This window comes from Eupeodes corollae, chromosome 1 (genome assembly GCF_945859685.1).
Source record: "Eupeodes corollae chromosome 1, idEupCoro1.1, whole genome shotgun sequence".
Classification (NCBI taxonomy): Eukaryota; Metazoa; Arthropoda; class Insecta; order Diptera; family Syrphidae; genus Eupeodes; species Eupeodes corollae.
The window spans coordinates 166,842,567-166,870,448 of NC_079147.1; the positions used below are offsets into that span (position 1 = coordinate 166,842,567).

At 37.4% G+C, this 27,882-nt stretch overlaps 1 protein-coding gene and 1 long non-coding RNA gene across 4 annotated transcripts; one reads left to right on the forward strand and one right to left on the reverse strand.

The window, feature by feature from the left end:
- LOC129953946 (GTP-binding protein Rheb homolog) lies at window positions 1–27,496 on the reverse strand. Of its 3 annotated transcripts, none has more exons than XM_056067507.1 (6): window positions 27,358–27,496; window positions 26,965–27,042; window positions 26,729–26,800; window positions 20,428–20,635; window positions 20,227–20,356; window positions 1–939 (listed from the first exon to the last, which is right to left on the reverse strand). In XM_056067507.1, the coding sequence occupies exons 2-6, from the start codon at window positions 27,011–27,013 to the stop codon at window positions 850–852; spliced, it is 549 nt and encodes a 182-aa protein (XP_055923482.1). In that variant the 5' UTR covers window positions 27,014–27,042; window positions 27,358–27,496; the 3' UTR covers window positions 1–849. The 3 variants fall into 3 exon arrangements, with proteins under 3 accessions (XP_055923482.1, XP_055923480.1, XP_055923481.1); XM_056067505.1 differs by having other exon boundaries at window positions 26,965–27,272; window positions 27,358–27,474; XM_056067506.1 differs by lacking the exon at window positions 27,358–27,496 and having other exon boundaries at window positions 26,965–27,351.
- LOC129953947 (uncharacterized) lies at window positions 6,659–9,601 on the forward strand. Its single transcript, XR_008782613.1, has 2 exons — window positions 6,659–9,212; window positions 9,287–9,601. It is a non-coding gene; the product is annotated as an uncharacterized LOC129953947 (long non-coding RNA).
- Window positions 27,497–27,882: the final 386 nt, after the last annotated feature.

Sequence of the window (27,882 nt, forward strand, 5' to 3'; positions counted from 1 at the left end):
TATTTTAAATTAAACAATTTATTTGATAATTAAGTTTACACTGACATTCCTATTGCATTTAATATATTTTTTTTACGGCATCTTTTTGGAGCAGAAAATGCGATATGTAAATAATTATTTAAAAGTTCTTTAAATTTACATATTTAATAAAAAAAATAATCAGAATACAAGAAAATATTACAAAAATACAATCTATATAAAATGTTTTTATAGTTGTTTTTATATTTTTTTATTTTGTTTCTTATTTATTCATTTTATGTTTTGTAAATAAGAGCACAACACACTGTTCGGCATGTTTTTATGTTTTTTGTTTTGTTTTTTGAATGAAGAAAATATAGAAAACCCTAAACACTAATTTTAAAAAGAAAAATAGATTAAATTAAAATAATAAGCATTCTCTAGAATAATTAAAGTACTAAAATCATAAAAATGTTTTAAAACAATTAAAAGCTATAGAAAAAAAAACAAACGATTATATTGCATTATAATATAAAAAAAAATAATTTTTTTCCAAACAGATAAATCTTTAACTTTTGTTTTCCTTTTCATCTATTTTCCCCTTTTTTATTTGCTTCGAAACAATACTTTAATTTTTAACTGGGTGTTTGTTTGTTTATTTAAGTGAATATTTGGTCACATCCAACTATTTCGTTTTACTTCAGCTTTTGTTTCTTATTTTGTTTTGTATGTTATTATTTGTTCTTGAATTGTTGAAAGTTTAACTGAAGCAACTTTATATGTTTTAATTAGTTTATTGTTTTTGTTTTTAAATTATATTTTCTTTTCTTAAAGAGATAGTATTCTGTGTATTAATTGCCTCATACTTAGTTTTGATTTGTGGTGCTTTGCTCACGAAATCACACAGCTACTTTTTTCTTGCGTGTTTCCATTTTCATTTTCAATAAGCAGAAGAAGTTGATGGAATATATCTTGAACAGACTGAAAAAAAATAAAAATAAATTATATATTGTAGAGCTACAACAAGTAAGTAATACACATTTTTAAATGTTCATGTTTAAAAAGCTTAGATTATAATTACTAGATTATGCTTCTAATGTAAAGATACAACCATTAACTATTTAATTAGTTACTTAGTTACTTACTTACAAGGGCGGATACAGATTCTTAATTTTGTCACGCACATAACATATAAACGAGTTTTTACTTACCGCTTAAAAATATTCTTTAAAGAAGGCTAACAAAATTTAAATCACACAATGTGATCTTAACCTTAAATGTACACATTTCAAAGGCTAAAGTGACAACTTTAGTTATTAAATTATTTTAGAACGCTATTGTCCAGCAAGAGACTAATTATTTAATTTAGTAGACTTTCTTTATATGAAAGCATTCCAAGATTCTAACAGTTTTCTAAATATGCCATATTTAAGAGCAAAATACAATAGTTTAGAGGGTTTTTATTGATTTCATGGAGAAACGTGTGAAATTGTTTTGAAACTTTGATTTTTTCCAAAAAAAAAATATATTATTTTTTGTTGCCATTTATGTATATTGTATATGCGAAAAACGCTACAAAAATTCTAAAGCCCAGAAAATGAGAAAGAATCTGATATCAAGAATTTTTTTGGACTCAATTGTCGGAAGTCTATTATTGCTATCGCTACCAGTCTGCTTACTCGTAGATTGGAGCTGATTCTTCATCTTAAAGGAGTCAACAAAATTTTAAAATTGTAGAGAGAAAAATTTTTGGTTCTTGAATTTAAGAAAATAAGCATTTAAGGACCTACATAATTTCTCTGAATATAAAAGAATAACAAACTTAGGTAAACAAATATGCTTCCAAGAAACTTTTGTGTGGCAGTCATAAATTACACGTTTCAGAAGATTATTGAAATCTGATTAAATTCTTGAGAAAATTTGAAAACAAAATAAGGGCTCTATGAGGGGTACTATTCTTGAGCAATACCAAAATATGTGTTTCTTATAAAAAGAAGCCGATTTATGAAAAAATTAGAGAAAGTTCTTAACAAATCTATCGGTTCATTTCTGAAAAAATCCCAATTTTTAAACTTACACCAACAAATTTTTACGGGGATAGCTGTTATTTTTGGTACTAAAACATGAAGTTTTTTCAATCGGTACAGTGGTTTATGCTTAAGGGACTAGGACAGACAGACAGACGGATGGAATGGGGGACCCACTTTTTTTTTACTTTTCTAACATCGTAATGTCATGTTTGATTTGAATTTTTTTACTTGCCATACACAGTGGTGCTAGAAGCATTCCGGATTTTTGTGGTCAAGTTTATTAATCCATGTTTTGCTACCCAAGAATGTACACATTTTTTTTTATATTTTCTATAATGTAATTAGATCATACAAAAATTAAAACAAGTTAAAATAATCCACACACTAAATGATGGCAACAAAAAATTAAATAAATTCAGAAATTCGTCTGCTAAAAACTAACCGGATTTTTGTCACTAAATCTTAAAAAATTAATATTTTGTCCATTAACCTTTATTTTTAATAACTTTTTGGTAAAGGTATTTCCTCTTCAGCATATGGCAGCATTGTTGACTCCAATATATCCCTATATTGAAAACGGTCCAAAATTCCTGAAATTTGGTGTATTTGACCAAACGTGTTCCTTTCGACCGCCTTACTGTCATTCTACCATCGGAGTAAAAACCACTGAAAAGAAGACTTTTCCATTGGCTTATAGTCCAGTTCAGATGATTTTTTGCAAATTCAACCCTGATTAAATATTTTAATTAAGGAATTGAAAGTCTTTCCGATACATCTATCATATTTTCCCTTTTTTTACGATGTTTTTCAGTAAGTAGTGGCTTTTTTGCTGGTCGTAACGCATAAAGACCGCATTCCCTTAAACGACTCCTTACCGTAGATGGCGCTATAGATAAATTTACTTAAGATTACAATTCTTTATGCGCCTATCTGTTGTACCTGTTGTTTTGCGAGGTTGCGTCCACCACGATGTTCTGATTCTACTGATTTTTTGCTTCTAATCTTTTTGATAATGTCACCAACCGTTGAAGTTGGAATTTTCAGCATTTTAGCGATTACATTTTATTTTGTGCCGGCTTGATACTTTTCTAACACTTTATAACGAATAGCGTTTGTGTAATGTGTTTTAGCCATTTTATTAATCGAATCAATTTCTATTTATACAGCTCATAACCTGCTTAGTTTTTTAATTAATTATAGTATCCAAATGACAAGAAAAACCGTTACCTAAACATCAAGACTTGAAGTTTTGTATAAAATCCGGTTAGTTTTGACCAGGATGTTATATTTACTTTGTTTTTTACCATCAGATCATTATTTTTTTAAAGTAATTATAAAGTTTACCAATATGTTTTTGAAATAAATACAAACAATAAATTCAGTTTCATTTTTCCTACATATACATAACCAAAATCCGGAATGTTTCTAGCATCACTGTACATAGTTCCTATGTGTCGCAAGTAAAAATCACTTCAATGTTCACTATGTGCATATAAAAATAAGATTGAATTTAAGGCTAGTTTCAGGAATTTAAATGGAACTTAATATAAAATTGAAGATCTTTTATTCAAGGTTCTTAAAAACCTGAATCTTTGCTCTTTTTTTTGGAAATAAATTTTATTAAAATAATTTAAAGCATTACTCAAGTTACAAAAATTTAAAATGTTTTTGACAACAAACTACTTTTTGGTGAATGTCGTTAAATTACTAACAAACCTTTTCTTACACAACTTAACTTCATAAGGCTCATATGACCCCCACTGGATCGTCTATTGGTCAAAATTTGATGAATTTGTTCTAAGTTTTTAGAATAGGCCTGACTGTAAGATTCATATTATGTTCTTGGTTCAGCACTCAGTTAAAAGTGGTACTTTTTCCAACAAAGAACATTTTAGAAAAGCAAATACAAATTTTGTTTTCATATACAGTGGACGTCCAGTATAACGAATGATATAATGTTCGAGGTCATTCTCTATATCGAGAGCGTTCGTTATATCGATCGACTTTTCCATTCAAAAAAATTTTGATGAAGCCTTAGCCTTTACTATAGCACCACTTATGGGAATGTGTTTCTCTATTTGTCTAGGAAACCATTTGTACAGCCGATTTTCCATATTAGAAAACTCTCCCTTTCGCATAGATTTACGTTGTAGAGAGCCATTGTGTGTCAAGTTCAGGTTCTTCAAGATTTTTGTGCGACTTTTCTTAATCCCACATATTTTTGATTTTGGCACACGGAATTTTATTGAAATTTCCTTAAGTGAAACGCCTTTGTTGCACTCATCAATAATTTTGACTTTGTCCTTTAATGAAAGCCGAGTACGTTGAGATTTTGTATTCATTTTAATATTTTGTACACAAAACTAAATCTACAAAATTATTACGGAGCGTTTCAACCAGACGAGATTTTAAACAACAAAAACTCTATTAAACTGCTAACATTATCTTGCCGACGCGTCGTGTCATTGATTATGTGTGTGTAAGACCGTACATAAAACTCAAAACTGCATAGCGATAGACAAACCAAAAAATAATAATTCTAACAAAAATGTTTTAGTAGGCGATGCGAAGACTAAACGAAAAACAGAAAGCTTGTTACAGTTTTGAACCTTTGGCGCACACACATAAATATGTACGAGAATAAACTTATGTGTTGACATAAAAATATATGCACAGATCACAATGGCAAGAAAAAAAATCATTTTAAGGCAATATATATACGCGTTCGTTATATCGGATAGGAAATTTTTATCATCGTTCGTTATTTAGAGATGTTAATGTAAATTTCAAAAGCGTTCGTTGTATCGCAAATTCGCTATATCGGGTATTCGTTATATTGGACGTCCACTGTATGTACAAAAAATAAATAATTCAAAATATAATAGGAAATAGGGGTCATATCCATTGACTCAATACGACTAGTTTTGAATTGAAGGGATTTCCTACAAAAAAACAAACAAATTATCTCCCAGGGGGTCATGACCCCTAATACCCCCCCTCTGGAGCCGCCATTGCTTAGTAATGGGAATGACCCCCTTATTACTGTTAACTACCCAAGAATCAGTTGAAACAATTCAGGTATATGTATATGTATAAGGAAATAGTAAAAATTAAAATGTATTATTTGATGAAAAACAACAGCACAGCAGTAGAATTTTGTCAGAAGTAATTCATAAAAAAAATATTGACAAACAAATATTTAAGTTATTCGATATTTTTGATTGAATATAATAAAGATAATTTATAGCAAGTGCAATAATTCAACACTTACTCCTGCTTACTCTTAAAAGTAACTATAGTAAAAAAAACTTTTTCTATTGGTTTCTCAACATGCTGGTTGGAAAATTGGAATATGATTTAAAAAAAGCTCTACGAAGTGTAATTTTCGATCCAGTTTCTTTGACGTCGTAATGCATTCAACAACAATAATCTTAAATGAAGCTCGACAAATTTCCACTTTCAGATGACAATATCCTGTCGTAGATGATTTTTGAAAAAATGATTTCGAAGGAAATGTCAAGCTTTGAGATTTCCAGAAGATAAGACAGTCTTTAGCCGTCTAAAAATCGAACTAAAAAAAAGAATCATAAGTTCAAAAATGATTCATAAAGTTTATATCTGAAAAGTCTGACGACATCTGCTTCTACCAAATATACTCTTTGTGGAAAACAGCAAATCGTCTAAAAAGACCCTCTATCCAGTTGTGCGAGCCACCTGATCCGCAGTCTCCCGCTACTGCGTTGTTCTGTGAGCGTGGATTCAAAGACTTTTCGGGCCGGAGCATTTATTAAAAAACGCTCTACGTTAATCAGCCATTGCAGTCGTTAAAATTTAATCCTCCAAGCTAAGTCCACGTCGCTGTACAACCCGTATATTTTCTCCTCCACTCACTTTCTATGCATACGGGACTGTAGATCAAGCGAAGAACTTTTCTTTCCAAACGACCCAAGCTGTTTTCATCCGCTTTTGTCATAGTCCTTGCTTTGCATCATGTGGAAGGACAAGTAGATAAGGATCTTATATAGCGACAATTTAGTTGCTGAGAGGGATTTGCTACTCAATCGCTTTCCCTTCCCAAAGAAACAGTTGTTAGAAAGAGTAATTTTTCGTTTGATTTCAGCGCTGGTGTTGTTTTCATAGCGGAACCTAGGTAGATAAAGTCCTTAAGCCCGGCATTCAAGCCATCTTCTTCAGCGGCTTTGTTAGAATTAAATTTAGATGTGGCAATCTTTACTTCGCCTTAGTCGGGAAGATGGGATTGTTGGCTTCGTCGTATATATTGAATGGATTATCTTGCCTGATGGAATTGGATTTGTCGTCGTCGTTATGCAGTCTTCCGTTATACAGTCTGCAGATATGTTCCACATTATTGGTAAATCGCAGACACCATTGTTATACATAAATAAGGTAGGCTGTCGACAGAAGTAACATCATACAGCCCTATATGGCTTTTGAAAATCATGGCAAAAGTTTTTGAAAACAAGCTATTGAAAAAGCACTTTAGTACAAATTGCAGAGAAACTACTACTACGAAATGCTGAAAACACATGTTACGATTTTTTAGAGTACAGTACGACAAATATTACTCAGAACTGAAAATAGAAGTCATCCATACCATAAGGAACAATGCAAGGAGGTTGTTTAACAGGGCCAAATACAAAACCTTGAAACGAGGCAACAGGGAGGGTATGGGTAGGAGAGGGACGGGCGAGGAAGGAATCTTCAGGAGAAGGACTAGGGCGGAATCGGGGAAGGGAAGGAATGTCCGCTACGGTAGCTGCGGCATGCTTGCGTTGCTCAGCTATACTCGTCGGATGGGGGGGTCTTGCCACCGTAGCTGGACCTCACCTCTTTTCAAAAACATAGATCATGCCTAGTACACTAGATTTCAAAAATAGTGATACACCACCACCACTGGTTCGCTTTCCTCGGACGCCGTTGATGACGTCACGGTTTGGCCTGTTCCCTCCCAGCCTGGAATCCATTCGGCCGGAATCTCGGATTCCCCAAATCTGGAGACAAGTCAGTGGTGGACTCACATCCTACCCCTTTTCGAAAACCCGCTTACCTTACCGCACCTCCTTCCAATTGACTCACCACTTCATGATAACAAATATCTTAGACATAAACAAAAAAAAAGGAACAGAATCGAAGCTGAATAGACATTCTATCAATTTGGGATTAACATTCGATTTATTGCTTCAGAAAAAAAACATCCAAGAAAACAAAATAGTTGACTCTAACAAAATCGTACTAACAAAAAAACAAACTTAACTAGAAATAATTTTAATGCTAATAAATTTACTCTAATTACAATAAGAATGAAATATATATATCAACCTCTACCTAAGAGTCGGTTCAATAAAGTGGGGGTCTTACTATTGCCCAATCCAGGGCTTGACTTACAATCCGCCGTTCCTACCTACACAGAGCTCTTATGCGGGTGTATACGAGGGGACGAGCAAAATGTTGCGTTAAGCGCGCGCTGTCGTCGACGTGTCGTCGCCGTCGCGCTGCTTTGAATTGTTGAAACCTACCCCACGTTAGCAAACACTCCCTATGGCAAGTTGAAATAAGAATTAAATTGGAACAACAAAATAAATAATTCTGAACTGAGTTTAAAAAAACCAAACCACAGTGAGAATAACTATCAAACAAAAAAAAAATATAACAACAAAAAAAAAGGAATAAGGATTGAATATTAAGTAAATAATTGAAGAATATAATAAAAAAAAAGGTAATAAATAAGTGAAATTTTGAATAACTAAATGAATTAATTATAATTATATAAAGAAGTAGTAAGTAATGGAGATGTCCAAGCAAAAATGTCGTTCTTCCATGCGTGCTCAGGCGCGTCTTGCCTGCCGGTGAAATGTACAACGCCGGGGCTTCACTACGGACTATCGGACGGCACTTATGTTTTCTTGAGCAACAATGAATCTTTTGTCTGCATGCGTACAATAAATTCTTTTGTTTGGCGGAGGCAAAAATCCGCAGCGCGGGTGAATTTTCGGGGCGCTCAGAGTGTTCGAAAAGGCTTATTTGAGCTGCCCAATTAGTCACTATACTACCAATATGATTTCTTTTTTTAATAAGATAGGGTTACTTGTGGACCCGGGTGCTTCACGGGTCAGATTTAACTTCGGGGCTTTTTTGGCCCTCCCTCCAACGGCTAGGCACCAATTTATACGGTCGACCGTGTTTCGTCTTTCGGTTCTACGATGATTGCGTCCACCCAAAAATTCACCCTAATTTTATCAAAAACAAAAAAATCACTAACTTGCACTAATTCTGCATTCTTTACGCACTCACCTTTACGCGCTTTTAGTTAACGAATAAAACAAATATGGAACCAAACTATTCTTCGGTTTTTGTAACGACGAACACAATTTCGATTTTGTTATTGTTGAACCGGCACAAACTATTCGTTGCTAATGCAGCACAATGACCGCCCTCACTACCTTTCACTTGACTAGTGATTCGCTAGCTTTGGCCTATTACTGATCGCACCGATGAAGATGGTAAAAACTGTCGATCTACCGTGTGATCTATTAACCTTTCCACCTAGCCCATCACCTCATCATTATTATATAACGATTCTTTATTACTATTGGCCCGCACTATCGGCTGAGAAGCGCAACGGTCTTTCTCGTAAATATTCAAATCTGGCCAGTAAATAACAACCCCCCTTCTTCTATCCTGGGTCGTGTCTTGGATAAGCAAAAATATCCCTTGCTACAGTGGGATACGAAGTGAGCTGTCATCTGTCAACTTATTCATTTAACTTTGACAGAACCAAAATTATAAATTATTTATTTGCAAATTGCAACACGTTTATCATATTCGCGCGTTATATTAATGTTCATTCCCGAGTAAATATCGGACAAAAAACATAAAAACATAAAAAAACAACATAAAAACATAGAAACCAGGAAGAAGGATGCAAAAAACACAAACCACCCAGACGGACAGCTCCAGCACGGAAAGAAGGAACCTCCCACGCCGAAGCTAAGTATTTTGTATGTTTACTTAATGGTTTTGCCACATAAGAATCCTTTTATTTTGCAGGTGGCTTTCCCTTGGTCGTCCAGAAAACCTTCGGAAGAGCCCAGAAGTCTTCTGAAACCATTCCGTTGGACTGACTGACCAAGAAGAGCAGAACACTTCTGTTTTGGAAACAGAATCATTCGAAGAATGGAAGTGGAGAACGACACCAGTATTTGTGTATTTTTTTGATTTTTATTTCCCAAATAAAACAGCATGAAAAATATGCTAATCTTTCATTTTTTTCCTTGCAGCCACAACAAAACTCCGGATCTGGTACCAGCTACTGGAAGAACAGAGACGGTGAAGGCTGCTCCCTAAACAAACGTTGTAGTCCAAAGTGGGGAAGAACTCACGCCCCAAAGCCGGGCATACGTGATTTCAAGAAAGACGGTACTATTCATCGAGGTGAGGTTGTGATTAAGACATTCCTAGACTTAAGTATCCCAATAGTTTTAAGGTTTAAATTATAAGATCATCGAGTTAAGTCTAGTACGTAATTTTAGTATAAGTTCGCATACACTCGACTAAATAGCTTCCTGAAGCAATAAAGACAAAACCGATACCAATTTCAGACGTTTTAACTTTCGTGTTTTGTTTGTCGTGAATGTCATTGTGCCGAGTTGCGATTTGCATGTTTGGGGCCTAAGTTTAGATGTTCAAATTTTAAATTGAATTAGCGTTAATATAATAACATGAAATGGACATTACACGGGTTGGCTAAGCCTATATCACAGATGTTCGAAGGAAGATGGAATAAATAATTTAAAAAAATTCAGTCTTAAGAAAATATCACCGTTTGAAGGAAGAAGAAATAAATAAGGAACGAAAAATTAATCTTGACAAGATATCATGGTTGGGAATGTTGAATTCCAAGGAAATCTACATTATGTTCTAATTTGATCACAGATTATTAACAATTAGTTCAGTCTTTAGGTAGAGGGTTCTCACCAGTGTAATTCCTGAACTTTACGTTATGTAAAAGTTTAAAGAAAAAATGCCTATGTAATGTGATATTCATGATCTTTGACAAGAGTTGCGTGATTCATTAATCAATACGTTTTGGACTGTTCAAGACCGTTTTCCTTTTTTGATTTTACTGTTTATCTCTGTCTTTTTTCGACATTTTCTCACTGCTTTAAGTCTTTGGCATGAAATATGCCAATTTTCTTCCCTGCTAGATTTTCCAACTCGTATAGACTTTTACCCACTGACTTCACAATCCGACATTTAACATATTTAGGGCACAATTTTGCGGCTATTCTCTTGGAAGCATCGCTTAAGATGAAGTTTCGCTTGTAAATTTCTTGACCTGGCAAATATCGCACGCTGCGGGAACGAGTGTTGTACACCCGCGCGCTCTTTTCATTGGCTTCTTGGATAGACTCTTTAAGTCGGCTCCTAAGAAGCTGTAGTCGATTATTTCGGGGAAGTACTGCTATCTCGCCATCTTCAAGCACGTTCAATTTTTGTACCAACTCGTAACTGCTGCCATGGGTTAGCATATTCATCCCAAATACGGCAAAGTAAGGGGACACCCCTATCGCCGTGTGTACCGAACTCCGCAACGCTGCAGCTATTTCGCTTAGGTGGGCATCCCAGTCCCTTTGGTCTTCCTTCAGGTACGACCTAATAGCTGCAAGCAAGGTCCTATTTACACGCTCGGACGCGTTGGACTGGGGCGAATAATTGGCGGTCTTAAAATGCCGTATCCCATATAGTTGTAGGAAGTTCTGAAACTCCTTCGAGACGAATTGCTTTCCGTTGTCGGAGTGGAGTACTTGTGGTACCCCAAACGTGTTGAAGATGTCTTCCCTTAGGTACTTTATGATACTTTTCGAATTTGCCGCGCGTAAGGCTTTCAAAAAAACATACTTCGACATATGGTCGAGGACAACGAAGACACACGTATTACCATTTTTTGATCTGGGGTAAGGTCCAATAAAATCTACATACAGTTTTTGGAACGGACGTTCAGACAGATAGCTCGTACATATAGGTGGTCGGGACACTTGATTTGAAGACTTAGACAGTTTACACACCTCACAATTAATCACAAACTGACGGACCTGGACAGTCATGTTCGGCCAGAAGAAATGTTGCCGAATTCGATGGAGAGTTTTGGCGATTCCTCCATGACCGGAATTAGGGGGATTATGGGCCTTCCTGACTAGGTCTTCAGTTAATGTCGAAGGAACCCATAAACACCAAGTGTGATCGGAAAGAGGGATCTGAGTAGATTGAGGGATGGTGCGCTTATACAGAAAACCATCTTCTGTCTTCAAGTCCGGAAACGCTTCGGCGTGTTTTCCAACGGTTTCTACCAGCTCTTTATACTCCTCCGACTTGAATTCAGCTGATTCTAAATCTATGAGAGGGGCTACCCATTCCAACGTTAATTCGTCTGCGTGCGCCCGAGAGAGAGTGTCGGGAACGACGTTCAGCGACCCCTTCCGGTGCTCTATGTCGAAGACATAGGATTGCAAATCTAGGCTCCACCGAGCCAACCGCCCACTCAAGTCCTTCATGGACATCAGCCATTTGAGACTTGAATGGTCGGTTATGACAGTGAATTCCATGCCTTCAACATAGGGCCGGAATTTTTTTATCGCCATGACGGCCGCCATACACTCTCTTTCGGTGACGCTATAGTTCCGCTGGCAAGGATTTAATTTTTGGGAGAAATAAGAAATTGGACATTCTTGGCCGTCGTCATATTTTTGAAATAGGACCGCGCCGATCCCGGTATCCGACGCGTCACACTGAATGAAAAATCTCCTAGAAAAATCGGGTCTAACTAAAATCGGAGATGAAACCAACGCCTTTTTAAGCTCCTCGAATGCGGTTTTCGCTTCATCGGTCATGTTGAACTTAGTATTTTTGCTCTTCAACGTATCCGTCAGTGGAGCCGTCAAGCTGGAAAAATTCTTGATGAACCTTCGATACCACCCCGCTAGACCAAGCAACCGCCTGACTTGTCTCGGATTTTTAGGCAACGGAAAATTGACAACCGCTTCTATTTTCTCCGGATCGGTCCTCAATTTCCCACCACCAACGATATAGCCCAAATACTTCAGCTCTTTGAAGCAAAATTTGGACTTCTTAACGTTGATGGTGAGATTTGCTTTCTTTAGACAGTCGGCTACTTCCTCCAGCAAGGCGATATGCGTCTCGAAGTCTGGAGAAACCACGAGCAAATCATCCAAATACACAAAAACTCGCTCCCGCAGTCGCCCCGGGATTACCTTGTCCATTAAACGGCATAACCTTTGGGCAGCATTACACAGCCCAAATGGCATGACCGTGAACTGGTACAAGGGTCTCCCTGGCACCACGAAAGCAGTTTTCTCCCTACTCCGTTTCTCCAACGGGATCTGCCAGAATGCTTCCTTTAAGTCAACGCTACTTATAAAGTAGGTATCAGATAGCCGGCTGAGAAGCCCGTCAATATGGGGGAGAGGGTAAGCGTCCTTTTTGGTGACCGCGTTGACCTTACGCGAATCCAGGCAGAAACGGTATTTAATGGTACCGTTTGGGCCTGGCTTCTTAATAAGGACAACCGGTGAGCACCAAGGGCTTTCACTCTCCTCGATAACTCCGAGCTTCAGCATCCGGTCTATTTCCTGGTACAGATTGGCTTGCACCGCTGGAGAGACGGGGTAGTGCCTCTGCTTCACTGGAACCGAGTCCCCCGTATCTATTGAATGCTCTGCCAATGAAGTTTTCCCCAGGCCATGGCGATCAAAATCTAAGAATTTTCTCTTGACCGCCTCCAAATCAGACCGTTGATCGAAAGAAAGATCATGAGCATTTTTTAAATCGGCTTCTACCTCCGGTGCCGACAAAGCACTCACCAAATTTGGGGCAATTTTAAAGGCCTTCCAAAAATCGATACCTAAATATAACTCCTGATCGAGGTTTGGAACTAAGTACAGCGTTAATGGGTGATTCTGTTGCTTGTACCTTAATAACGTGTGGACCTTACCGACTATATCTTGGTTCCTACCGTCAGCAGTCCTAACGCCCGACTTATAAGGTTGTACTTTTAATCCAATTTCTTCTATAAATTTCAGGCAACCCTTCCCCAGGATACTAACGCTAGCCCCGCTATCAAGTAGGCCTAGCACCTCCTTGTTAGCGATCCCAACTTTAGCATACGGCCGGGGGTCGGAATTAGTATCCACTACTGTCGACGCTATGCTTTTTCTAACTAATTTCCTATTCTTAAACCTTTCTCTAGCCTTGAGGATTCTTTTGGTCGGCCCTGCGGTGTTGCTACCGAAGATACGATCTCTTGCTTCTCGGTATTCTTTTATTCTTACGTGAAGGGGTTTCCATTTCCGGTTAATCACGTCATTTTTGGGGTTAGTATTTATATTTGATTGGTCTCTTACTAGTATTTGAATTTGGCAATTGCCTTTATTTGATTTTCTTATTGGGGATTGACAGTCGGTGGGGGTGTCTCGGCCGAACGCGTATCCCCCTGGTTCCTCGCGTTCCGAATCGAGTTTTCCGGCTTGCATACCGGACATTTTGGAGTAATCACTCCTTCCTGACCGCACCTATAACAAAAAATGTTCCTGACTGAGGATGGGCAGTCTACGAACGAGTGACCTCGCACCTTGCAGTTCCAGCACACCCACGACTTCGCGTCTCCGTACCCTCGATTTTGTTTTGGACGAAGACTCTGTTGCTGGAATGCCTCTAAATATTCTCCATGCGTCACATCCGCATCGAGTTCATTGGCAAATCGAACCGGTGCCTTCGGAAATCTTTTATTTTCCCTATCTTCCTTATAAAACACATATTCCACCTCTTTGCAGGCTATCCTCAAGTGATCCATCGAATAGATTGCCTGAGGATAGACTAAGTTTCTTACCCTTTCATTCAGATTGCCTTTGACCACTCTCACCAGATCTGTCTCATTCACAGGTGTTCTAAGTTGGTAACGCAATTTGCTAATTGCCGCGAAAAAATCGTCGCTGGACTCTCTCAATCCTTGCTGCCTAGCCCCTATCTCGCGCATGATGTCCCAATCCGTTTTAGGGTTTCTAAATTGACGCTTCAAGGCTTCTCGCAGCATTGGCCAATCGGGACGACGAGTGGAATTCTCCATCTGATACTGCCAGTACCACTGTTTGGCATCGTGGGCGAGGAAGAGATGAAAGTCTCTTAATACCTCAGTCCAGGAGCAGTTATGGCTTGCCTGTAACATTTCCACCCGTCCGATGAAATCTTCTACCGTGAGGGATTCCGACTTCCCATCGAACACTATGCCCCATTTATCCACTCGGATAGCTGGACGATTCACGCCATTAGAAAAACTAACGGGAGAAAACCAAGTCGGTGGGGGGCCTCCTGGATTAGGTATGGGTCCACCCCAAAATGAAGTCCCTGGTTGACTCCCTCCCATCCCTAAACCTAAACCTGGGTTACCTACTGGGACAAAGGGTCTTGCATGATGATCCAGCTGGGGTGGTCGGTCACGTATCGGCGGTGGTGGCTGGTTGAATAATGGACCATTGTTTGGTAGATTAGTCGCTGGTGCGGGGTGGACTTCAGGAGCCCTATTTTCCTCAGATTGAGTTACCCGTGAAGGGATATTGTGTTCCCTGAAGAACTCGGCCAGTCCCTTTTGAAGTTCGGTTTTCACCGATTCCGCGACAGCTAAATTTATTGCCGCCCTGATTTCATGCGAGATTCCAGCCCCTTCCTCTGGTCTCTCAGCCCAGCCGGATTGTTCGTCCATGTTATTTAAATTCTGTTCGGTAGCCCGGGTAGTTTGGACTCCTATTATTTCTAGAATTTGCTTCAGAGGATGATTATTTGCAGAATTCTGGTTTCCCAGAGGGCTAATATTGCTGAAAGAAGGGGTTTGAATCGAAGTTATCTGACTCCCAGAGGAAATACCACTACCCGAATGACTTTGACCCAGACCTTCTTCTGCGCTCGGGGGTCGTTCCGGTTGTTCAGACCTCGATTGTTTCGAGCTTTGAGCACCCTTCTCGTCCTCTTTTGTCGGGGAGTGTGAGACGGGCATCTCTCTCCTGCTATTCGCACCTTGTTTTAATAGGGATCTAGTGACTGGTCTATTTCCCCACCTGTCTTTTCTTGCCCTCCCCGTCTTCTCTTCCTCTTCGCCAACTGATACGAGCTCGTCCACCTTCACTTTTTATCCTTGTTAGACTGATATCCTAGGTACTGATGAGGTGACGCACTAAGTAATAAGGTCTTAATTACTTGGTATTAATCGAAAATTACCAAAACAATGTATATAAATAACAAACAAAACTATCTTCTATCTTAACGACTTATTCCTAACAAAATGTACCAACACCTTTATCAAATTCTGTTGACACTTTACTCTTCTAATTCCTAATCCTCATTAATGGGGTGAATTTCTGTAATACCTTTTTGATTGTTTTTTCTATATAACATACGGAGGTGTTTTAGGCAGCTGGCTTTCGAAAAGGCTGCTGTCTTTTTCCATTATGTTGTTCCACCTTGCTGACTTGCTTAATTTTCTAGATTTATAATTCGTAAATTCTTATCCGAGAAAAGCGAACTACCAAAGAAACAATTTGGACAACACATCAACACAATTTTCGATAGGCATCGCTGCCTGCAAGGAAACGCATCGTCGCAATTGAGGTGGCTTGCTTAAGAGCTATCCGCATCAAGACTTACGATTTGTCTCCAAGCTGACAACGACCTCTATCGAAACAGGGCACATGCACATTACTTTCGCTTCACAGTACCAGAATCTTGGCGCGTTTCCACTTAATGATTATGATCTCTAAAATAGAAGTCATCCAAGACTCTCGACTCTTCCGCGGAAGCAATCAAGGACTACACTGATATGTTCTGACTGTCGCCGTCAAACCAGACCGTCGCAGTTAACCGGTCATGCTTATGAGCCATACCGGTTAAGACATACGAGCTGCTTTGAAGTCAACTGTCAGACCAAAAGGGAATGACTTGGGCAAAACGTTGGGCGCCATTTGAAACGAGGCAACAGGGAGGGTATGGGTAGGAGAGGGACGGGCGAGGAAGGAATCTTCAGGAGAAGGACTAGGGCGGAATCGGGGAAGGGAAGGAATGTCCGCTACGGTAGCTGCGGCATGCTTGCGTTGCTCAGCTATACTCGTCGGATGGGGGGGTCTTGCCACCGTAGCTGGACCTCACCTCTTTTCAAAAACATAGATCATGCCTAGTACACTAGATTTCAAAAATAGTGATACACCACCACCACTGGTTCGCTTTCCTCGGACGCCGTTGATGACGTCACGGTTTGGCCTGTTCCCTCCCAGCCTGGAATCCATTCGGCCGGAATCTCGGATTCCCCAAATCTGGAGACAAGTCAGTGGTGGACTCACATCCTACCCCTTTTCGAAAACCCGCTTACCTTACCGCACCTCCTTCCAATTGACTCACCACTTCATGATAACAAATATCTTAGACATAAACAAAAAAAAAGGAACAGAATCGAAGCTGAATAGACATTCTATCAATTTGGGATTAACATTCGATTTATTGCTTCAGAAAAAAAACATCCAAGAAAACAAAATAGTTGACTCTAACAAAATCGTACTAACAAAAAAACAAACTTAACTAGAAATAATTTTAATGCTAATAAATTTACTCTAATTACAATAAGAATGAAATATATATATCAACCTCTACCTAAGAGTCGGTTCAATAAAGTGGGGGTCTTACTATTGCCCAATCCAGGGCTTGACTTACAATCCGCCGTTCCTACCTACACAGAGCTCTTATGCGGGTGTATACGAGGGGACGAGCAAAATGTTGCGTTAAGCGCGCGCTGTCGTCGACGTGTCGTCGCCGTCGCGCTGCTTTGAATTGTTGAAACCTACCCCACGTTAGCAAACACTCCCTATGGCAAGTTGAAATAAGAATTAAATTGGAACAACAAAATAAATAATTCTGAACTGAGTTTAAAAAAACCAAACCACAGTGAGAATAACTATCAAACAAAAAAAAAATATAACAACAAAAAAAAGGAATAAGGATTGAATATTAAGTAAATAATTGAAGAATATAATAAAAAAAAAGGTAATAAATAAGTGAAATTTTGAATAACTAAATGAATTAATTATAATTATATAAAGAAGTAGTAAGTAATGGAGATGTCCAAGCAAAAATGTCGTTCTTCCATGCGTGCTCAGGCGCGTCTTGCCTGCCGGTGAAATGTACAACGCCGGGGCTTCACTACGGACTATCGGACGGCACTTATGTTTTCTTGAGCAACAATGAATCTTTTGTCTGCATGCGTACAATAAATTCTTTTGTTTGGCGGAGGCAAAAATCCGCAGCGCGGGTGAATTTTCGGGGCGCTCAGAGTGTTCGAAAAGGCTTATTTGAGCTGCCCAATTAGTCACTATACTACCAATATGATTTCTTTTTTTAATAAGATAGGGTTACTTGTGGACCCGGGTGCTTCACGGGTCAGATTTAACTTCGGGGCTTTTTTGGCCCTCCCTCCAACGGCTAGGCACCAATTTATACGGTCGACCGTGTTTCGTCTTTCGGTTCTACGATGATTGCGTCCACCCAAAAATTCACCCTAATTTTATCAAAAACAAAAAAATCACTAACTTGCACTAATTCTGCATTCTTTACGCACTCACCTTTACGCGCTTTTAGTTAACGAATAAAACAAATATGGAACCAAACTATTCTTCGGTTTTTGTAACGACGAACACAATTTCGATTTTGTTATTGTTGAACCGGCACAAACTATTCGTTGCTAATGCAGCACAATGACCGCCCTCACTACCTTTCACTTGACTAGTGATTCGCTAGCTTTGGCCTATTACTGATCGCACCGATGAAGATGGTAAAAACTGTCGATCTACCGTGTGATCTATTAACCTTTCCACCTAGCCCATCACCTCATCATTATTATATAACGATTCTTTATTACTATTGGCCCGCACTATCGGCTGAGAAGCGCAACGGTCTTTCTCGTAAATATTCAAATCTGGCCAGTAAATAACAACCCCCCTTCTTCTATCCTGGGTCGTGTCTTGGATAAGCAAAAATATCCCTTGCTACAGTGGGATACGAAGTGAGCTGTCATCTGTCAACTTATTCATTTAACTTTGACAGAACCAAAATTATAAATTATTTATTTGCAAATTGCAACACGTTTATCATATTCGCGCGTTATATTAATGTTCATTCCCGAGTAAATATCGGACAAAAAACATAAAAACATAAAAAAACAACATAAAAACATAGAAACCAGGAAGAAGGATGCAAAAAACACAAACCACCCAGACGGACAGCTCCAGCACGGAAAGAAGGAACCTCCCACGCCGAAGCTAAGTATTTTGTATGTTTACTTAATGGTTTTGCCACATAAGAATCCTTTTATTTTGCAGGTGGCTTTCCCTTGGTCGTCCAGAAAACCTTCGGAAGAGCCCAGAAGTCTTCTGAAACCATTCCGTTGGACTGACTGACCAAGAAGAGCAGAACACTTCTGTTTTGGAAACAGAATCATTCGAAGAATGGAAGTGGAGAACGACACCAGTATTTGTGTATTTTTTTGATTTTTATTTCCCAAATAAAACAGCATGAAAAATATGCTAATCTTTCATTTTTTTCCTTGCAGCCACAACAACCTGGACCGACTCTAGCTCTGAAACTCTTGAACTACTTATGACTACTGGTTTCCCAGGATGTTTAATTAATAAATGACTGATTGAAGAGCACAACGTAAGGGACATCTCAAATATACGCAATCACATGCGATTTAATACTTCTCAGCATACAAGTCTCCAAGGCCTAATTATCCCAATGATGCTCCAATCCTCAAAAGAAACAATTTTTCAGATTCTAAGGAATATATGCAGAAGATATCTGGACATAACCTATATTCCTTTTCGATGGAGAGAAGTTAATGTTATCTTCATTCCGAAAGCCGGTAAACCCTTTCACACAGAACCGAAAGATTTCAGGCTTATAAGCCTGTCTTCCTTTCTTTCAAAGACTTTAGGGGATAAATAGATACGTACATTCAATAAAAACGAAAGGCAAATCTGTTGAAACAGCACTTCATGAAGTAGTCGGTACAATTGAAAAATCAACTTACTTCAAAAAATACACCTTAGGTACATTTTTAGACATCGAAAGGGTCTTTAACAATGTGAATAGCAGTGCTATTTTACAAACCCTAAAGGTCGTCAACATAGAACGATGTTATTAGTTATTATGGTTATTAGTCATGAAGCCTACACCAACAGCAGCCCTAGAGATATTGCTCCCGATGGCCTCTCTCGAAATACTCATGAAGGGACTGGCAGCCCATATAGGATTACGTCTTATGCAGTGTAATAACTTACACTTAGACAGACTTTTTTTTTTAAGTCGTACCGTAGCACAAATAGAAATTCCCACAAAGAAGGACTGGATGGAAAATAAGGTCATACTTATAAATCATGCAATCATGCAGAAAGATCAATAAAGCTTCCAGATTACTGCAGGTTTTTTCAAGCAGATGTACTAGCGGTTTCTGAAGCCGCTAAGGATCTTTGCAGAGAAATATTTATCGACAGCCAAGCAGCAATCAAACTCATGACGGTTACCCTCTGTTGGTCCCCAAGACACTGCGGTATTGACGGTAATGAGAAGGCAGACAAATTGACCAAAAACGGACCATTGGTCAGTCCGAGCCATATGATATCAATAATAAACAGGCCAATTGAGCAGCCAAATAAACAAATTCTTCAAAGCTTCATTCAAATCGCAAACTGCAGGTGGACAGCTCTTGACACTTGCAGAGTTTGTAGGAATCTATGTCCAAAGATTTCCAAAGGTAAAACAAAATTCCTTTTGCTACTAGGTAAGATTCAGCTAACCTTACTAACAGGTAACGTGACAGGTAAGGTTTTCGTAAAGGATATGAGCACGAGGAGACGGAGGATAATACCAATACACTTTGAATGCTCAAACCTAGCCAAAAGAAGAATGACAATATTAGGAAATTACTTTTTCGACGATTTATGCGATGTCTCGTCCTTGCCACCTTAGTTAGTCGAGTTATTTTGTTAAACACCCATTTTTAGTTTGAACGTTTCTACAAGAATCTATTTCTAAACTAAAACAACTTTTATTTAAGGCAAACTTAATTTTAAAAGTTCTATATTATTGATTTTCGAACACATGTATTTACCTCATTTTGCTTAGCAGATGTCTCTAAAAACGCTGCTTTCCACGATTCTGCTAGTTTTCTACCCTCTTCAGCAGTGACAGCTCTTTCTTGGTGTAAATCAGTTTTGTTTCCAACTAAAACAACAGGTACACTTAGGAAAAAAAGAAATAGAAACATTTTGAGAGAAAGTTTTAAATTAAAATAAAACAAAAATTCACTTACTGTGCTTTTCCCATAACATCTAAGAGTTTCTCATAAATAATTTGAATAACTTCAAACGACTTTTGACTAGTAATCGAATAGACAAGTACATAGCCATGAAAGTCCATACTATATTGTGCCGGAAATATACTGTATTCATCCTGACCAGCAGTGTCAACTAATTTAACACCATAATCTTGGTGATTTACACGGGTGGTTTTTGTGAAAGCTATGAATACAAAATTTATTTTGTTTTTAGTTAAAGGAACGTAATATTAGTTTTGAATAATTCTATTGTTTTCAAAAAATGAGTGTAACATATTTTCATGTGTATCAAAACATTTGAAGGCTATTTTAAGGTAAATAAGTACGTAAAGTGTTTTCTATATATTCTGTATTCGTCTCTCTTGAAGATATATCTGATCTGCCCTATTTTTGTTCGCCTAATTATACATATTTGCATATACCTATTCTATTCCCAATGACCACTCATAACGATGCCTAGCATCCGCTTTTTGTTTATGAAGCAACTCTGTGTTTATTTTAAAATATCCTCCACAGATATTGATATCACTCTACTCATATCAATCTTTTCCACACATTAAGCGAATCATCATAAAATTAAATAATCATCTCCATAAAACCTTCCCACGCAAATGATACAGCACATTGCATCTTTTTTATAGATTTAAGAAAGAATTCCAAAAAATGGTTCACATTCAAAGTATAAAGCACGTGTGAAACCTAAATTTTAGGAACATTCAAATCATGTGTGTGCAATTTTTTTTAATCCGCTTCTAGGAGCACTCATCACTTTATATTCGAATCCAGGTCGGGTTTTCCAATTGGTACTTAACAACTTTAAATTTAATTTGTAAAAGAACAATGTATTAAAAAATCGAACTGTTATGTTCAATTTATTTAATAAGCTCAACATTTTTATAAAGGTAGAGTATATACAGCCATGTACACAGAAATAGCACATCTAATGAAACAAACATTGAAACAAAAATTTCCTTCAAAGTAAATATTTGTTTGTAATGTTCTTTTTGTTTTGTTACGTTCGCAGCAATTAAAAGAAGAATCCAGAGAAATAGCAGTTATTTTGTATGTCATACATTTTTATAGTTTACGAGTTTTAAGATTGATACAAAATATGAGCCGAAACCAGCATTGTTCCCCACAAAAAAAAAAAGAGTTTAACCTCCGGTCTTTGTGAAAAAGTTAAGTCCCACTCAAATTTCGGAAATTTAGTGAAAATTGCAATTAATTGGTTCGTTTAAAGCTGATCCTCAGTTAAAAGTAAAAAATAAGAGTACAAAATTAAATTTAAAAAAAACCACTCACCGAAAAACTTCTCTCATGTTGATAGGACTATCGTGGGGAAGAGTAATAGCATCGACGAGCCTGGTAAAGCATTCCACATTCGTGTAGTGCGGATATAGAAAGAATCTCAGTACTTAACAGTACCTCGGAAATTAGGCTCTAGGGTAAACTGATGGGCATTCCTAGCAATACGGGAAAACTGGCTATTTCAATAGAGCATTGTTTATAAAAGTAAGTATAAACAACAATACAAAACAGGCATAAGACCATTTGTCGGTGTTCAAGAGAAGCAAATGTCTCGGTAAGAGCAAGATCTCCAATCATTTTAAGAGCTCTTTTTTCAATTCTATTCAGAAGAGTCAAGTACGCTATTGAAGCACCAGCCCATATATGGGAGTTATACTAAAAAACTTCTTGCATCGCCGGAGAAAACCTAAAAACTTAGCAGCATTTTTGGCGATGTTATCGATGATCACTCAACAACAAGTGGTTTGTGATGCACATACCTAGGACTGTAAGTAGTTCAATCTCCTCGATGCAAGTACCATACATGGATAGTGGCATTGGGGGACCTTGGACCTATTTAAATCATCTCATTTCATCATGACCGAAATCAAGGAATAATTCAACTTAAACATTTGATTTTATACATATTGACTTCCATAAAACTAACTATGGGAAGAATGAAGCTTTAAGACGAATGAGCATTTTATTTAACTTAAACTGTTTATCGATAGATTTAAATTTAAATAAGGTGGGATTAAAATCATTGTTTAGAACCAGTGCTCCTCTATCGTAAACGTTTTCATTTAATTTTTTGTTATGTAATAATTAAATGTTAATTTTGTTTTGTATTTTGTGCGTTTGTTAGGCTAAAATTGTATTATTTTTTACTTACAACTAACCAATGCACTTATGATGAGCCTCTGATCGTAGTTTGACGCTTGCTATAAGCTTACTACTTTCTGAAATTCTGAAGTGTAAAAAAAAAATATTTGGAAGAACATCAAGGCTCGACTGTATTTCGAAAAGATTTACTTTTTTTTTTGAAAAAGAGCTTTATGGACCGATGAAACAAAGCCTACAATCCAAAGTATACTTTGAAAACGGCCAAACACGGAGGAGATTTTCTTGGTCTGGTGTGTGTCCGTTAGTCACAACAAATGGTACGATGGATACATTTTGATATTTGAAAATTCATTTAAATTTGAGGCAATTCCAGTTAACTGTTGACTATTCTAAACTTCTTAGTTTTATATACAACAGCTTTTCTTGGCTATGATGTCGATGGATTAAAAAACCTCTAGGTTAGGTTAAGTTTAAGTGGCTGTTAATGATGGAATATGATGGGATAGGACACACTTAGGCCAGTTTAATGCGCCATTGTGATACCACATGAGTCTTGAAGCTTCCTCCTAAGCTCAATTAAATCATTTTGAGTCCCTGATTATACTAATATGATTTAAACTAAGATCGTTATAGAAGAATTCTCCTAGGTTATTCTTGCGTTTTTGAGCTAGAGCAGGGCATGTACAGAGAACTCTGTTTCCTTCTCTTCCTCGTCCATACAGCTTCTGAAGAAGTCCTTTGAGAATACGCCTAGCCGAGTGGTGTGATTTCCTATTAGACAGTGCCCGGTTATGACAACGATTTTCAATCTTATATGCAATCTGCTGAGATAGCAAGCACCTTGAGTGCTTTGAATCTAGTGTAGGCCAGATGTTTTTCGTGGCAAGACAAGTGTTATTCCACCTGATGTTTGCTTTTCCATAGCGTTTTTCACTAGCAATAGCTCGCATGTAGCAATTGGTATGACATCATTTGCCAAACGTGGAAGAATGGGTGGTACTGTACCATTCGTGGCGAGTTTATCTGCCTCACAGTTTCCTGGAACGTCTCTATGACACGGCACCCAACAAAGCTGAATATTAAATTGTTGTGCCTTCTCTATTAGAGATGATCGACAGTTTTAGACTGATTATCTGAGAAGATTTGGATATGAGATGTTGATATCACGTTTTCTTTAAGCCAGGACGTCTTATCCTTATTCGTCCTCGAACACGTCCTCGGAATGAGAGACTTAATTTCAGTCGTTGAGAGTACACACCTCCACCAAACCCCTTCTTTTGTTTTTGATCCATCTGTATAAAAGTGGACTTACATCTTCTCCAGGAATGCCCTATCCTCCCAGAAAGATCTGGAAGGTATACAAATCTGAAAGTTTCATTCGAATTGCAGTTGGAGGATGGTGTAGTCTGTGTGTGCTTTGGAATTGATTCTAAATACATAAGAATTACGGAGTGGCCAATGATTTGTTGTTAATCCACTGCGACAAAGCTTTGAGGCGAATAGCAGAGCTTGCAATTATTTGTTTGCTAAATATATCAAGAGGTGTTAGGTAGAGTAAGGAGTCCAGTGCCGCATATGGGGCCGTGCGAAGCGATCCGTACATTAAAATTGGTATAATTACCGATGTTTATAGACAATGCGTGATTTTTGGGTTGTAAGCCCCATTTATTACCAATAGTTCTTTTTTCAAGAAAATAGAGCTACAGTTGCTTTTTTGACTCTTTCCTGTACATAAGTTTTCAATTTAGTTTTTTTAACTAAAATAAGACCCAGGTTCTTAGCCTCTATGAAATCAGACATTTTAAAGTTGAGATGAATCAATGCCGAACTATTCAAAGCAGCAGGCGATGACTTGGTACGGAGCATGCACCAACTCATCTGCAAAATTTAGTCGGAAGAAAGCATGCCCGATGAGCAGAATCTCAGCATAGTGTGCCCGATACATAAGAAAGGAGACCCTCTAAACTGCCCCAGTCTCCTTAACATTGCGTATAATATCCTCTCTGCCGTATGAAGCCATTCCTCAACAACCTGATTGGTCCTTATCAGTGTGGCTTCAGACCAGGAAAGTCCACTATCGACCAAATATTCACACTACGGCAGATCTTGGAAAAAACCCAGGAGCTTCAAATCGATACCCACCATCTCTTTATCGATTTTAAAGTTTTGGCATCCCTGTCAAACTTATCCTTTTGTGCAGAATGACGATGGAGAATGAACGCTGCTCTATCAAGGTCGGCAAAAATCTTACCGATGCATTTGATGTCAAAAAAGGTTTTAAACAAGGCGATGCACTGTCAGGCGACTTCTTCAACATCGTTCTGGAAAGAATTGTGCAAAACTCAACCGTCAACACTAGAAGCACAATCTTCCAAAGGTCCATACAACTACTCGGATACGCAGATGATATTGACATAATTGGAAGATCAAAGCGTGATGTCAGTGGAGCGTTCTTGAGCATTGCGACGGAAGCGAAGAAGATGGGTTTAGTGGTCAATGAGGGCAAGACCAAGTATATGCTGTCATCAAAAAAGCACACTGAACGACGACGTCTTGGACAAAACGTCACCATGGACAGTTATAACTTTGAGGTAGTTAAGGACTTTGTCTACCTAGGCACCGCTATTAATGCAGACAACGACATCAGCGCTGAAATCAAACGAAGAATAACTCTTGCAAATCGCTGCTTCTTTGGACTTAAAAGGAAATTGAGAAGTAAAGTCCTCTCTCGATCATCTAAAATCACCATCTATAAGACACTCATCATCCCGGTTCTCATTTATGGCGCTGAGGCCTGGACCCTGCCAAAGAAAGATGAGAGCGTCTTAGAACCCTTCGAGAGAAAAATTCTTCGGGTGATTTTTGGTCCCGTACGTATAGATGGAGAATGGAGGAGAAGATATAACGACGAACTCTACGGGCTGTACAGCGACACTGACCTAGTTAGCAGAATAAAAGTCCAACGGCTTAGACGGCTGGGTCATGTAGAGCCCCGGACTATAGCGCACCTTAAGTAAGTAACTATATTACTGAAAAGCTTTCCAATATTCTAAATATAATTTGCAAAGTTTATGGTTTTGTGAAACAAAAAGAACAAATACTTTACAAAATAACAATATTTTTCAATTTTTAGAAAAGACTTTAAACTTTGCAAATATGAGTTTTGTGAAACGTATTTTGAAAAACTTTTCAATTCAATAACTTCCTCTTTGCAAATTTGCGTTTAGTGAAACGTAATTTGCAAAGTAAACGTGCAAAGTGAAAAGTGTTTGGCAAAAAGGTTCTCGGTCTTTTTATTTAATAATGTTTTTAAGCAAATCCAATTTCCTATTTTAATAATTGTATGCTAAAATTAAAACTTTGTATGTAACTTAACTTCATCATATTGTTTATCAATCTATATATTACGATTGTTTTCTATTTTATTGATTATTTTTGAAAAACATTAAATAAAATATTGTTTAATTAGAATTTTGTTGAATTTTTCTTAATAAGAAAAATATATCTAGACAATTTCCGGCAGACAACTCTAACGACAAACTTGTTATTTTTTACTTTAAACAACAAAATATTATATTTTCCTGAAAATGTAAATACAGATGATTTGAATTGAATTAAAATCTAATTTCAATCAGAGTAGCTATTCACGTAAACAAAATAAAATTCAGCTTAATGGTCGATTATCATTTCCATTCTGAATTTTGGTTTTCTTGATAAGAACACAATCAAAACCAACATCCACATCGTTTCATCATTTACTTGTCAAACATGGTTTATTACACGGTTTTCAGAACCAGAATCAAATTCTAATTATAAAGCCTTTACTTTATTAAGTGATTTGCAAATGACAACAATACTTTTTTCACCCTCGCAACTGGCAAGCCACAGAAAAATGGTGTGCTTTTGATTTAAGTTTTCTAACTATTTTGCGCAGTATTATTAACTGCGTGATAGGTTTTCATTAAACATCTTTCCCTGTCACCCGCTCGTCTATCTCTCAACTATGAACTGACAAAATAGGCCTCATAGTCACTTTTTCAAAATTGAACATCGCTTTTTAAGGTTTGACCCGATAATAAATCAAAAAACAAACTTTCATACACAAAATATAATAAATAACTTCAACTAAATCTAAGTAGGTACTTACTATTCTCGATTGTGGGGTCATAGGAGTCAACGAATTGTCCTTCAATAAATTGAATACTCAGCGATGATTTACCTATGTACGTCCCACCATCCAGTTATAATTGTTGTTGTCGTTTGTAGCACATAAATCATTTCGCCACACAAAACCAAGAAGAAAAAATAAACACAAAAATAAAACCAATTAAATAAGAACTTCAAAGTAAGACATTTTCATTTTTGATGAAACATTTTCATTACCAACTGATCGATATCCCATGATTGCGATGTTCCTTTCTTTTGGTGGCATATTGTAACTTTTTGTGAAATCTTTTCTCTCTGAAAAATATATAAACTTTTTTTTATGACTTCACTGCTCCTTTGGCCTGAGACTCAGACAAAAAATTCAGAAACAGAATTCAATTTATTGCTTTAAAAGAATCTTTTCTTTATTCACGAAATCACGACACGGACTGCGAGCGTGTAATTTTATTATGGAAGCTTTGAAACTTGTTTCTGTTTGCAAACGAGGCGACAAATTTTTGACTGCGAATATTTGTTATGCAGTTCTTCAGCATAAATCAAATAATTTTGTATTAATTAATTACTTCAAAGATTTGTTCGTAAATTTATAAATTGGACTATTAACCTCACCTTGTTTTATTTTTTTTAGTAAAACTTCGATTATTTTCCTTTTTTTTTGGTTTTGTGTTGCTGTTGAAGTTGTTGGCTATCTCTTTTTTTTTAGTTTTTGTCTTGCACACAGAAGATGTTGTAGTGTAGTTGCTTCTTTCTTTCTTTTTGGGAAAAACAGATGCAGAGTGTGTGTTGTTTTCATGCTGACTTTGTCTTCTTGTGCATGAGTTAAAAAGGGACCATCCGTTTAGCATTTAGATGCGAAATACCAGCAATTTAAATGGTCGAATAAAAATGGCAAATGAAACACTTCCGTTTAGAGGATTACTGTTGAATTTGAATTTCTTTTTATTTTAAGTAATCCATACACTTTTATAAAATAGGGGTGGAAAAATATTTTTTTGTTGAATCAAAGGACTAAATTTTAATAAAAGGTGGGCAAAGAACAGGCTGCACTTTCTTAATAACTGCAGCGCTTATTTCAGCCACAGTACTTTGGCGCATCGGTGCAGCTCAATCAGCCCCAACTTGCCGTTGATAACC

Bases quoted from the DNA above. Each gene is read 5' to 3' on its own strand.
- LOC129953946 (XM_056067507.1), bottom strand. From the start codon at position 27,013: ATGCCACCAAAAGAAAGGAACATCGCAATCATGGGATATCGATCAGTT. The intron at 20,636-26,728 runs GTAAGTACCTAC...TTGTATTCATAG, and splicing joins TGACCCCACAATCGAGAATA to CTTTCACAAAAACCACCCGT. The intron at 940-20,226 runs GTAAATACATGT...ATTTTTTTTCAG, and splicing joins CATCTGCTAAGCAAAATGAG to TCTGTTCAAGATATATTCCA.